The 14,479-nt window shown below is 42.4% G+C and overlaps 1 protein-coding gene across 2 annotated transcripts in view; it reads left to right on the top strand.

The window, feature by feature from the left end:
* Positions 1-3,671: 3,671 nt before the first annotated feature.
* Positions 3,672-14,479, top strand: part of Edc3 (enhancer of mRNA decapping 3) — a 42,593-nt gene continuing 31,785 nt past the window's right edge. The window contains exons 1-3 of one of the 2 annotated variants that reach the window (XM_052188219.1): positions 3,672-3,824; positions 8,058-8,303; positions 11,931-12,250. In XM_052188219.1, coding sequence (XP_052044179.1) covers positions 8,140-8,303; positions 11,931-12,250 — 484 coding nt within the window. In that variant the 5' untranslated portion in view covers positions 3,672-3,824; positions 8,058-8,139. The remainder of the gene's footprint in view (positions 3,825-8,057; positions 8,304-11,930; positions 12,251-14,479) is intronic. The other variant, XM_052188220.1, reaches the window with a different exon arrangement.

The following is a 14,479-nucleotide window of genomic DNA, read 5'->3' as shown; positions in this document are numbered from 1 at the left end:
TGTTTTCCTGAGGGGAGGAGAGGACTGGCAATGGAGAGCTAGAGGGAATGCTTGCAGGCATGTTACCAGTGGGGTCTCCTTCTCTAATGTGTCCCACTTTGATAGGCAGTATTCTCTGGAACTCCTAACAAAGACTGCTTTCTGAAGCCCCCAAAGCTGGTGGAAGGCTCTGATGTGTAAGTGTATTATCTAATTCATGGTAACCAGGGTTCTACTAGCCCTTCATAGGGAATATGAACTCTAGAACTGAGGATGTGACTAGGTGGGGAGGAATGCTGAAAGAGACCCTGGGGTCTTTGGGGGACATTTGAACAGAGCCTTTCTTGAAGGATCAGCATCTCTCTCTTCTCTCTCTCTCCTCTCTCTCTCTCTCTCTCTCTCTCTCTCTCTCCTTTGCAATTCTTTGTGAATTTTATATCATGTATCCCAATCTCCCTATCAGTTTATATCTGTCCTCCACCCTTGCAATCTGTCCCCAAAATTTGTACACACACACACACACACACACACACACAAATAAAATAAACCTTTCATCATGGTAGTTGCAGTGTGTCACCTTGTGTCATATAGTACACTCTTTTGTCCACACTTCTTTCCTTGCAAATGTTCACTGTAATGAGTCATTCATTTGTCTGGTTGGAGGCCTCTGGCTTCTGCTACACTATCAATAGTGGATGCTCACTAGGACTCCTCTCAGATATCCTGTTGTTGCCCTGCATCATGGAGATTCTGCAGCTTTGGATCTGCAGGACCGGCCCCTTCACATGCTCCAGCAGATAATAGATGGGGCAGATGTTAGGGCGGGTGTCCCGACCTGCAGGACAGTCAACAGGGTTCCTTAAGCCACCTAGAAGAAAGGCGATGGGGCGACAAGACAATAGAGAGAGGCCGAACAGCAAGTCTAGTCCAGATCAAGCTGTCAAACTTTAATTTTTACACAAGTCAGTATAAGGGAAGCATACAAGGTTTGGGAGGGGTAAAAAGGGGGAACAATCTCAAGGGGCTGACATCATTTCTAAGAAACAGTTTCTCATAATTTCTGGGTAAGGCTAGTTATTGCTGCTGGAATTTTGGCATGATAAGGGGGTCATGAGGAGGTGAAGTGGAAAGGGGTTGTTATAGTAACCTATCCACAGATGAACTTCAAAAGGAGGGGGTTTTGAGATTTATGTAGGAATAGTTCCTGGCATGGAGATCTAAGTGAGAATGACTCCTGGTATCGAGGTCTCCTGGCATTGAGAGCCAGGTGGGGATGGCTCCTGGTATGGAGAGTTCTTGGCATTGAGTTCTAAGTGAGGATGGCTCCTGGCGGTGGGCCAACTCAAAAGCCCTAGATCTGGGTCTGGGTGGTAGCTAAGCTGGCCAACCTGTCAGCTCTCCCATAGCCACTCCACCAGGGTGAGCTCTCCAGTATTTCCCCTGGCTAGCTCATCCAATGCCACAGGCAGTGAGAGGCAGGTACAGTTCTGGAGAATCATTCTTTTGAGTGGCTTGTATTTTAATGCAGAAATCCTCAACCCTTTGGAATGTTAGAATGGCAGTGTCAGGTAGGGGTGAAGGCCAGACCCACAGAGCCAGAAGCTCTTCTGACATGCTAAGAGGACATACATCTTGGGATGACCTTTCCTAGTATCGCCCCATTCAAGCTCCTTCTTGAACAGCTTGTAGTGGACAGCAGTTACCATACTTATGCTTTCTGACTAGAGTAGATAGTTTCCATCCACCAAGAGTTTCAGGTCATCATAAAGAGTAAACTCAAATCAGAGGGAACAAGGGTGCCCACTTACCATTCTCATGGCTTTTGTTAAAACAAAACAAAACACAGTTGTAGCTGGAAATATATTCTCAGTGGCCGGTTGTCTAGCATGCCCAAGGCCTTGAGCTCCTGTGGTAGCAGGAGATAAAGACAGGATGGTCAAAGGTTAAAAGTTACTCTCAGCTATAGAAAGTTTGTAACCATCCTGGAATATGTGAAATTCTGTCTTTGAAACAGCAAACAAATTTGTTTTATATGCTGTTAGAGGAGCCCATAAAATACCCAGAATAGGCAAATTAAATAGAGTCAAAAATTAAGGAAGACAGGGCAAAGGGAATTGGGAGGTATGGGATTTCTTCTAAATATAGGGAATGTATTAGAAAACCAGGAGTGATGATTGTATAACTTTGTGTACACTAAAAACAAAACAAAAAGCAGCAGTCCAGGGAGGCCTACGGGCTCAGAGGTAAGAACTCTTGCTCCTCCTCCACAGTATACAAGTCACCTGTAGAGCAGCTCACCATCTGCAACCCCAGTTCCAGAGGAAATGACACCCTCTTCTGGCACCTGTGGGCACTTCTACCCCATCCAACATATGCGTATACCATCTCCCCAAAGACCCACACACCCACAAAAAGGAAATATTCATAAAAACCCACAACAATGAATTATGCAAGTTAAATGGTAGGGAAAAATACTATTTTAAAACTAAGGAATCAGAAAAGCATATGTAAAACCATTTATGAGCTGGCAGTGGTAGTGTACACCTTTAAACTCAGTACTCAGTAGGCAGAGGCAAGTAAATCTCTTAGTTTGAGGCCAGCCTGGTCTACAGGGTGAGTTCCAGTGCAATCAGCACTACACAATGAAAACCTGTTTCACCATGTACTATCTTGCCTGGCTAATATCCTAAATCTTAGAGGCAATGGCCAATTCACAGAAATGAGCATTCTAACTTCCTAAGGCCCAGATTGAGATCCAACGCTTCTTATGAAAATAACTGGCCACAAATCTGGGACAGAAGATGTATTAATAAAAGACAAGCTTGGAACACTTGGTCATGCCAGATGGTAAAGATACTACAAAGACTATCCAGGAATAGATTCAGTCACTCTGGACAATCTTGAACAAGTTTTAGGTCTTGAAGATAGGAGAGTATTCAAAAGAACAAATGGCTCCATAGTCATTAAATTTTCCTCTGAAACTTCACAAGCCAGGCGATCTGTAATGCTCTCAACATTCTTACCTTCCAATCTCCTACAGAAGAGCTCTCTGAGCTCTCATGGCCTTTCTAGCCCAAAGTTCCAAAGTCCTTCCAAAAAACGTGATCTGGTCTGTCACAGCAATACCCATTTCTGATACCAATTTATCTTAGTTTGGATTTCTATTGCTTTGATGAAACACCATGACCACAAATCAATTTGGGGAGGAAAGGATTTATTCATCTTACATGCACACATCATATTCATCATGAAAGGATCTGGGAGTTAGGAGCTGGTACGAGGTCACTGAGGAGTACTGGTTACTGGCTTGCTCCCCATATTTGCTCAGCCTTTTTTCTCACTGAACCCAGCCCAAGGTTGCGCCCCCCCCCCGCCCCCCACCGCTCACAATAGCCTATGCCCTTCCCATCAGTCACAAATTAAGAGAAAAGCTTTACAGGCTTACAGCCAGATCTTACAGAGACATTTTCGCAATTGAGTTTCCCTCCTTTTAGATAACTTTAGCTTGTGTCAAGTTGACAAACTAGACAGCATATTTCCTTCCTTCCTTTCTCTCATTCTCTCCTCTCTCTTTCTTACTCCACTCAGATTTCACACACAGAAAACATTCTTGCTTAACCTAGCGCCAACCTCTCAAATTTCCCGGGAGTCCCGCCCCTTGGCACCTCTCTATATCAACGGAAGTGACATCACTCCGGGTTAGCCGAGACGCGGGGGCGTTTCCGGCGGAGGTGGCGGCTGGTTCTGGGTCTGTGGAGGTGGGCGTGAAGCCCCTCGGTGGTGTTTTGGCGAGTGTGGTCGTCTTGGTGTGCTGTGCAGCGCAGGCGGGGGCAGGCGGCGGGGAGGTGAGCACGAGGGAGGCCGCGTGTCCGCGGGTGCTCGTTGGCTGGCGCTTCCGGGTGGTCAGCTCGGTTGGTTTGCTTTTTAGGCTGCAGGCTTCCAGGCCTTGTAGATCTTTATATTGGCGGCGAGGAACTGCGGTGTGTGTGTGCGCGCGCGCGCTCAAGAACAGTGTGGGGTGTGTGTGTATGTGTGTGTGCGCGCGCGCCCGCTCAGGAAATTGTGGGGGGAGGGCGCGTGCGCGCGTGGTGGGTACTCACTGAGTTGGGTGTAGCCCAAGGATTCGGGTTGAAGACGATAATGGCTTGGTCTGTCTCAGGCCAGCTTTGGTTGCCACTGTGACTTCTCCAAGAGCCATTGCTCTTTGCCTTCATTTCCTTTGACCAGTGAGATTAATAGCTAGTCGTGCAAGTGTCACATAGTGGATGACAACTTGTGAGGCACTGGAGTGTGGAAATAAAGATACCGACGCCCTGCCAGTGCGCACACTTAACTGCCTCGATGCACTGCTGTAGTTATCCTTTCCATGTTGTGACTGCAGTTATTTGTAATACTTTATCTGCGGTGTGAGTGTTGGGGTGTGTTGGAGGAATAGTTGTCATCAGTTTAAATAGTTGATTTTCAGTGTCCCGGTCACAGAGCTAAGAGGAACCGTAATCTTTCCACAGTATAAATGACTATCCTTGAGCTGTTTGGATCTCATCTGGAACCCTCAGGTGGAACCCAGTTTTTGTTTTTTTGTTTTTTTTAAGAGAATGTTGTATCCGTTTTATTGGGCACAAAAATTTTAGTGGTTGGTTTCTCTGAAGTAAAAGTCGTTGCAAAAAATGATCTCTTTTTGGTGACAGGCTCTCCAGGCTAGAATTACATGGTGAGAGCCTGTAGCATTGTCTATGTAGATCAAACTGGCCTGGAACTCCAACCATCCTCCTACCTCTGCCTCCAGAGTGCTGGGCCTGGACTCTTTGACTACCAAGGATTATTGATTTTAATGTTACTGAGACATTCAGCCACTTGGGTCCCTGTTCCTCAGTAATACTCCTGCTTTAGCCTCCCTCTGGAGTACTGAGATTATAGGCATACACCAACATACCTGACTGCTTGGCAGTTTCTAATAAAGTCAAATACAATTTCAACTCTGATTTTCTGTGTAATATGAACAAGAACATGTGTAAAACGTTATTTAAAGTGGAACTCAGAGCTTGAAACAAATGAACTGTTTATAATAGTAGACTGGCTAAATTCATGGATGCTTAACCAATACAGTACAGACATGGTAATTAGCCTCTCCCATGGGCAGCAGCTGAATTTCACACTTGTACACTGTTGATCAAAGGAAACCAGACACAGGAACCTGCATGGTTCCACTTCTGTGAAGTTTGAAAACACCATAACGTGGTGTTTCATGATGTCAGAATAGCAGCTCCTTTATGGAGACACAGTGGAGCCCCTGGTGATATTTAGGTCGCAGCTGCATTGGGGATTACTGTGAACATTACTGAGCTTCACAAGATATACCTGTAATCACAGTACTCAGGAGGCTGAGGCAGGGAGATTTTGAGTTTGAGCTTGTCTGGGCTACATAGTGAGGCCATGTCTTGGGTTGCTGGTGGTGGTGGGTTTTTTTTGTGTTTTGTTTTTTTAATGTGGAGTGATACACTTTTATGTAGGTTATAACTTGATAGAAAAGAACAAAATAAAAGGCCTCAAGATTTGTCCTGTGCTAGATATGTAACTCAGTGACAGAGGTTGTTTAGCAACTAGCACAAACTTTGTGTTTGATCTCCATCAAAACACATACATGAGCATGTATTCATGCACACACGCACGCACGCACGCACGTATACATAAAAAAGTCAGCCAGGCATAGTGACATTAATCCCAGTAGCTGGGAGAGACACAGGCAGGTAGATCTCTTGAGTTTGAGGCAGCTTGGTCTACAGATTGAGTTCTAGGACAGCCAGAGCTACACAGAGGACTGCCCAGCCACCAAAAAAAAAAAAAAAAAAAAGTCCTTTTTAGCCCTTTTGTAGCTCCTGTCTATCCTCCTCATTCATAAGGCCCAGCTTTTTTTTTTTCCTAACATGGAAGCCTTAGACTTGTAACCGAGGAAACATACTTAGTGTGTGTGTAAAGGGAAAAGTTTCACTTTTTGTTGTTTTCAAGTGTTGGGGAATAGATCCACAATTTTGTGCACACATTATAGGAAATCATTCTCCCACTGAGCTGTGCCCCCAATCCTAGGACATTTTGGTTTGTTTATTTTGCTGCCCTTGAGCCTGTTTTTTCTGTGTAGCTATGGATATCCTAGAACTTGCTCTCTGGGACAGACTGAATTCAGATTTGCTGCAATCCTCCTGCTTCTGCCTTTCAGATGCTGAGATTACAGGCATGCACCACCACACCCAAGTAGGAGTTTATAAGATAACCCATTTGATGAATTTTCAGTATATTGTCAATGTATTTTATAGGGGAATTTCCAATAAAAAAGGACAGTTAGACATTAATATAGAAGCAAGTAAAAAATTGCACTTAGCAACTAAAAGCCACCTTTTCAAAGTGTTAATATTTTGATTCAGTAGTTAGCACAGTATAAATTTGAATGTAAAATATCAGGGCCTTAAAAATACATATTCATAGGCTAGAGAGATGGCTCAGTGGTTCAGAGCACTGACTGCTCTTCCAGAGGTCCTGAGTTCAATTCCCAGCAACCAAATGGTGGCTCACAACCATCTGTAATGGGATCCGATGCCCTCTTCTGGTGTGTGTCTTAAGACAGCTGTAGTGTACTCATATAAATAAAGATAAATAAATCTTTAAAAAAATACATATTCACTGGAAAATCAAACGAAGCTACTCTCTATTTGATTAAATCTTAGTTGTTTGTTTTTAGCTTTTATGACAGCTTTTTATAATGCATTATCTAATATCTAAAGCAGGTGTCAAAATAAGATTATGGAGTATAAATGATAGGTAAGAAAATTTATGCTACTCTGACATAAAATAGGCAAAATCTGACAAGGAATGGAAATAAGCCTACAGTAGGTGTCTTTGTTGTTTGTTTGTTTGTTCGAATTTCTTTGTGTAGCCCTGGTGTCCTGGAACTTACTCTGTAGAGCAGGCTGGTCTCAAACTTCTGCCTCTGCTTCCTAAGTTGTGGGTAATGGGACTCAAGGCGTGGGACACCACTGCCTGGCCAATAGGTATCTTTTATACATAGTAATCTGTTTAATTTTATATATAGTGATTTATTTAATTAAAAATTTTGTTTGATTTTTACATGCAAAAGTGTTTACCTAAATGTGTTCCTGAGCATCATGTGTGTGCAGTGCCTGAGGAGGCCAGAAGAGGGCAGCAGATTCTCTGGAATTGGAGTCACCAGCTTGTGTGTGCTGGGACTGGAACTGGGATCCTATAGAAGAGCAGCTAGTGTTTTTAACTGCTGAGCCATCTCTCCAGACCCTTTTGTTCAGCTTTTACTTTTCTTAAAGTTTTGGTGGTCCTAAAAATTAAGCCTTACTTTCTTGGATAAATACCGCCCCACTGCTCAGTCAGTCTCTTCTCTCTCTTGAAAGACTTTGCACTGTTACCTGTAATGCACACTCTAAACAACTACAAAGTCTTTGGGTTTTTTGTTGTTGTTGTTGTTGTTTTTTGTTTGTTTGTTTGTTTGTTTGTTTGTTTTCTTGGTAGTCCTAGATGTCCTGGAACTTGCTCTGTAGACCAGGCTGGCCTCAAACTCACAGAAATCCACCTGCCTTTGTCTCCTGAGTGCTGGGATTAGAGGAGTCTGCCACCACCACCTGGCATCTACATGATCTTTACATACATATATCAATATTGCTTATTAATATGCATGGTTTTTTTAGACAGATTCTCACTGTATAGCATGGGCTACTAGAACTCTGTGTAGACCAGCCTGGCCTGCCTTAGATCCACTTGATTGCCCCCTACCCCCCAGCCTACCAACACTGGGAATAAAGGTGTTTTTAGTTAGGCATGGTGGTATGCACCTTTAACCCCAGCAGACTCAAGAGGCAGAGCTACACAAATCTCTAAGTTTGAGGTCTACATAGTAAGTTCTAGTTCCGCCAGTTACACGGTAAGGCCTTGTCTAAAAAAAAAAAAAAAAAAAAAAAACCAATAAAACAAATATGAAACACAGGTGTATGCAATTATACCTCACTTCTTACCAAAGATTCATTTTTTCTGTTTGTTTTCATGCTTTATCACCTCAGTGGCAGAGCGTTATCAAACATCACTGAGTGCAGAGCCTGACATACTTGGTTCCTTCTCTTCGCACGACGTCACATCTGAGACATGGCTATGGATTGGCTAGGCAGTATTGTGTCTATCAACTGTGGAGATAGCCTGGGCGTCTACCAGGGAAGAGTATCAGCAGTGGATCAGGTCAGCCAGACCATTTCTCTTACTCGGCCCTTCCACAATGGGGTGAAGTGTCTTGTACCAGAAGTCACCTTTAGGTAAGTGTCCTGACTGACATTCTTAAAAATCCAGCCTGGTGGGCAGGGTGCTGGAATCAAGGTGATTGACAATATTTTCTTGCCTGGGCTGATTGGAGTTGAGTCTTGTCATAGTCTTACAGACCTTAGGGTTCTGTTGTTCTTCTCAGTGGAGACTGCTATAATACAGTTGTCATCCTGTACAGTCTCTTGCCCGGCTCACACATGACTTAACTGCCAAGTTCAGAAGGGCTGGTACTGGCTGGTTTTGTATGTCAACTTGACATAGGCTGGGAGTTATCACAGAGAAAGGAGCTTCAGGTGGGAAAGTGCCTTGGTGAGATCCAGCCGTGGGGCATTTTTTCTGTTAGTGATCAAACGGGAAGAGCCCCTTGTGGATGGTGCCATCCCTGGGCTAGTAGTCTTGGTTTCTATAAGAAAGCAAGCTGAGCAAGCCAGGGGAAGCAAGCCAGTAAGGAACATCCCTCTATGGCTTCTGCATCAGCTCCTGCTTCCTGACATGCTTGAGTTCCAGTCCTGACTTCTTTTGGTGATTAACAGCAATGTGGACGTGTAAGCTGAATAAACCCTTTCCTCCCTAATTTGCTTCTTGGTAATGATGTTTGTGCAGGAATAGAAACCCTGACTAAGACAGGTACCCTTCTCTTTTTTTTTTCTGGAGATTGGGAGGTTCAAAAATTGGTTTATTCTGGATAATCTTTGGATCAGGGCTTTTAATATTTTTTAATTAAGTCTTTTTTTTTTTCAGACTTGAGACAAGATTTCAGAATGCAGCCCAGGTTAACCTAGAACTCAGAGAGTTCTGCTTGCCTCTGTTTCCCTAGATATTTTAGATAATTGTAATATGTAGGCATAGAAAGTAGATCTATAAATAAAACATCTGCTATTCAACCATATAGAAATTTATTTTTAATAATCTCTGCTATACATAGAATTTTACGATTTATTAAATGTGAAGTTTATTTGAATACTAGTGAGGTAGATGTGCTTACTTATTTTACATAAAGAATGCAAGCTTGAGCTGGCAGTGGTGGCGCATGCCTTTAATCCCAGTACTTGGGAGGCAGAGGTAGGCGGATCTCTTATGAGTTTGAGGCCAGCCTGGTCTACAGAGTTCCAGGACATCCAGGCCTAGACAGAGAAACCCTGTCTCAAAACAACAACAACAAAAAAGAAGTTGATTGGAGCTTGGCTGAATATTTGATACTGTAGTACACAGTATCTTCACAATACTTGGATTTCATAGTTGCCAGTGCTAGGAGTGCTGGTTCACACATAAGACATAAAATGTTGGAAGTGCACTTAGGGCCATTTCAGGGATTGTTGAAAATCCTGTCCTAATCTTAAACCAAAATTCATTTTATTTTTCTTTTAAATTTTACTTATTTAGTTATTTTAATGTGTTCAAGTGTGTACCTTAATGTTTGTGTGCACGCTGTGTGCATGTAGGAGGTCAGAAGACATTGGATCCCCTAGAACTGGAGTGACAGGCAATTGTGAGCTGCCGTGTAGATGTTGGGAATTAAACTCTGCAAGAGCCATAGGTGCTATTAACCACTGATCTATCTCTCCAGCCCAACTATGTATTTGTTTTTTTTGAGACAGGATTTCTCTGCATAACTCAGGCTGGCCTGGAACACAGCTGCCTCTGCCTCCCTAGTGCTGCCTGCTTTTTTTTTTTTTTTTTTTTTTAATGAAACTTTAGTAGCTCAAACAGCAGCTTTTAGAGTCAGACTTCTACTACTTTATGATTTGGAGATTAGCTAGTTATTTACATACTGAGAAAAAACAGTAGGAAAATCGTGAAAGTCTTTGTTTATAATAAAACTATGTTTCTTTAAGACCAGAAACCTTGTATGTAGAGTAGAAACCATACAATTTATAATGTACAGTGGTCTTAAATTTGAGCTGAGGTGTTTGAGGCAGTGGTTCTGTGTTGGATGGCCTGACAGGATGCACAATACTAAATGTGTAGAAACACACTGGATTCATTATGGGATTTGAACTCATTTTTGATCTTTGCATGGTCAGAAGTCTTTCACTATCATCAAGTTTTTTCAAAACCCAAGTTTGCATGTGTGATTCCATATGGTGCCTCAGCCCACGGTTAAAGCTGGTCTCTAGGGAATCTTGTGTCCTTTTTATGTATTTTAGTAAGAACTCAGATCTTTGTCCTTTGAAACTAAGTGCCTGAGCTGTAGATACTTTGTCCCCTGATCTTTCCCAGGTGCATAGTCTATAAGATATCTCTAAATTGAAGACCTAGAGCTGAACACGTTTATTTGCAGGTTTCTTCCTTCAGAGGGCTGGTCATATTGTTGATACCTTTCACCATAGTTAGAAATTTAAGACTTGAACTGGTGACATGCTCAGCAAGTGAAAGTGCTTGCTAACAAGCCAAACAGCCTGAGCTCAGTCCCCAGACCAGCTCCAGCACATTGTCCTCTGACTTCCATGTGCATACTGTGACACTGCCCCTCCGTCTCTACCCTTCCTCTCATGCAATGAATAAATGTAAAGAATATCTTAGAAAAATTAAAACTTGTTAATGTGAGTATCTGTCTGCATTATATAACTGTATACCACGTATGTGCCTGGTGCCTAGGCAGTCCAGAAGAAGGAGTTGGATCTCATGGAACTAGAATTACAGTTATGTGTCCTCTAGAACAGCTAGCCTTCTTAATCTTTGAACCATCTCTTCAGTCCAAGAGAACTGTTTTTTTAAAAACAGGGTCTCAAAAGTATAGCCTTGTCTAGCCTGGAACTCACTCTGTAGACCAGGCTGGCCTTGGACTCATAGAGATCTGTTAGCATGTGTTACCATGCCCAGGGTCTAAGAAAACAAAATCGTAAAAAGAAAATTTAAGAATCATAATAAGTGTTTTTCCCAAATATGATAAACTTTTATTAGAGTTTAAAAGAAAATCCACATCAGGAGCTGCCCAGTGCAGAAAAGCAGAAAAGAGATGGAAGAGAGTCTGTATCATCCTGGCTGCCTTGTAACTGTAAACCATGCTGGCTTCAAAATTGCTGTGATCCTGCCTCTGCCTCCCAATTGTAGGGTTCCTAGGCAGGAGCCTGCAATGCCCTGTTGGTTTCTCCGTCCTTTCCATTGCCATGGAAAAGCCCTTTGTGCTTAGGACTGGCCCTTGGTTATCACTTTACCCTCCCGATGGCCTTCTACAAGCATTTTTCCTGTGGACAATGTCAAATTTTCTTAGTCTCTGACTCTCTGGCTGAGATATCATTCTCTCTACTGTCCTATGCACATGTCTTTTCCAGTGCTCAGACTGAGTTACTTATAAGTAAGTACTGTGTGTCTCTGAATCTTGCTCGTAACCAGGGCTTACCACAAAGTAAGGGCATTATATATGTCTATTGAAGGAGCAAGTGTGTGAAAGAATTTTAAAAAGCCACTAGCATTCTGGAAATCTAAGAAGGCTATATAGTTGTTATTAACAACTGATTCTCTAAAGTAGTGTATGAGTTGGTGGCTGAGCACCCTCTGTAAATGTTCTGCTATCTTTCTTTTTTGCAGAGTGCAGGTGATTTCTTAATCCCAGTTTCATTCTTACTACTTTTCTATTGCTGTTATAATTTTGAGACTTGGACTTTTGTGTGTTTCAGGGCAGGTGATATTACAGAATTAAAAATTTTGGAGATACCAGGTCCTGGAGACAACCAACAGGTTGGAGACCTTCATCAGACAGAATTAGGCCCTTCTGGTGTTGGGTACCAAATGAGTATCAGTCAGAATGGAACAGGCAAGGTGGTCAAGAAGCCAGCCTCTTCCAGTAGTGCTCCTCAGAGCATCCCTAAGAGGCCAGATGTGAAGAGCCAGGATGTTGCCGTTTCTCCTCAGCAGCAGCAGTGCTCAAAGAGTTATGTGGACAGGCACATGGAATCTTTGAGTCAGTCCAAAAGCTTCCGTCGTCGGCACAACTCCTGTAAGTACAGTCAAGTTGCTGTCTTTCATAACCTAGTGTTTCAGGCTGTAAACACTTACCTACTGTTGCTCTTTTTTGGTAATCCTTTATTACTCATATAATGGGGGTAGTTGCAGAGTTTCACAGAGATACAATGTGTTTCTGTCATTCTAGGGCCAGTCCCTTAAGATACCAAGGAAAAGGAAATGTGTTATTAGAGGTACACCCAAGCTTTTTGCCCACTTTGTCACTTTTCTTCCTTCAGGAAAGGTCTCGGATGTGCACCACATTGATGTTTTAAATCTGATAACTTGTGATGGTTGTGATGTCTGAGTTGATTCTACTTGGGCTGTTCCAGCTAATTCTTGAGTATACTTCTGTTCTTAGAGAGGAGGGAACTTAGTGTAGGCCTTACTGTTATCTTTCATTTCTAACAAGCTGATTATTTTGTTGGTTTTGTTTGTTGAAGTGCTGTAGACTGAATCTAGAGCTTTGCAGACCTGTCAAGCATTCTGCCACCAAGTTCCATCCCTATCCTAAATTGAGTATTTTACTTTTATTTCTTTTTAATGCACATTTATTTATGTGTATGTGTGCAGGTATGTGCATGTGGAAGTCAGAGTACAAATTGTGGGAGTTGGTTCTCTCCTTCCATCATGTGGGGCCTGGGATTGACCCCAGGTTGTCAGCATTGGTGGCAAGCATGTTTACTTTCTGAACAATATCACTAGCTCCCAGACTGATCACTTAAATTTCATTGTGTTTAATGTTCCCACTAGAGACCGTTAAGGAAAGCACTTATTGGTATATATTACTCTCTGGTTTTGTTTGCTGGTAACAGATATAGAACCACACATGGGTCACTAGAACCTGTAATGTTTTTAAACACGTGTACTAGAGTAATGTAATTTTGAGACATAACAGATTTATTCACATCTGTTATGTTCCTTAAATACATATGAATGTTATTTTAAAAATTACTTCTAGGGAGGCTGGATAGTCAGTCTATTGGTTAAGAGCACTTGATCTTGTAGAAGACCCCATTTCAATTCTCAGCATGCAAATGACAGTTTACAACTCTCTGTAACTCTAGTCCCAGGGGAATCTGATACTGTGTTCTGAATTCCAAAGGCACCAGTGGTGCACATATGTATATGTAGGCAAAACACCCATATATATAATAAAGTAATAAAATAGATACACTTTTAAAAATTACTTCTAGGGCTGGAGAGAGAGCTCAGTAGTTAAGAGCACTTTGGCTATTAACTCAGAGGACCTGAGTTCAATCCTCAGTACCCAAGTCAAGTGACTCATAACTGCCTGTAACTCCAGCTCCAAAGGTCCTCTTCTTCTGACTTTTGGATACCTGGATATATGCATAGACACTCAGACACATACATGTAAATAAAAATAAATATTTAAAAAAATACTTCTAAATGATAAACTATCTCACTTAGGGTTACTACTGTTGCAATGTGACACCATGACCAAAGCGACTTGGGAGGAAAGGGTTTAGTCAGTGTACACTTCTACATTGTAGTTCACCATTAAGGAAGTCAGGACAGGAACTTAGCAGGGAGGCAGGAGCTAATGCAGAGCCCACAAAGGAGTGCTACTTACTAGCTTGCTCCTCATGGCTTGCTCAGCCTGTCCTCCTGTAGAATCCTGGACCACCAGCCCAGAGATGACACTACCCACACTGAGCTGATTGCCATCCTCATCCCCAGTCAGTTACTACCTTAAGAAAGTGGGCTATAGGCTTGCCCAAGCCTGTTCCCATGGACGCATCTTCCCAGTTGAGGTGCCCTTCTCTCAGGTGACTCCAGCCTGTGTCAGGTTGACTATCCAGCCCACTATTCTTACTTTTCTTGCATTTTATATCTAGAAGAAAATATATTAGGTATTTTAAGTGTATATTCACTAACACATATAAACTCAAACTAGAATCATACTAGAGCCAAGAATTCCCTACTAAAAGGCAGAATTTAGAATGAGCTGCTTTCTAGAGCCCATGTGGGAGAGTTGATTACAAAAGGTCCAGATGCCACTTACTGTCCTTTTGGCTCCTCATTATTGGTCCCAGTGGCCCTGTCATAAGGTTTTAGTATGTTGCTTCAGTTCTGGATTGTGATGTGACATTTGTGTCAAGCTTAACATTTTAAGTTTTAGAAATGCCTATTTGGGGCTGAAGTGGTGGCTTAGCAGTTAAGAGCACTGGCTAGTCTCCAGAGGACCTGACTTCAATTCCAG

The sequence above is a fragment of the Apodemus sylvaticus genome, chromosome 7, assembly GCF_947179515.1.
Source record: "Apodemus sylvaticus chromosome 7, mApoSyl1.1, whole genome shotgun sequence".
Lineage (NCBI taxonomy): Eukaryota > Metazoa > Chordata > Mammalia > Rodentia > Muridae > Apodemus > Apodemus sylvaticus.
The sequence above is the reverse complement of the archived record's forward strand: the minus strand, read 5'-3'. Positions and strand labels throughout refer to the sequence as shown.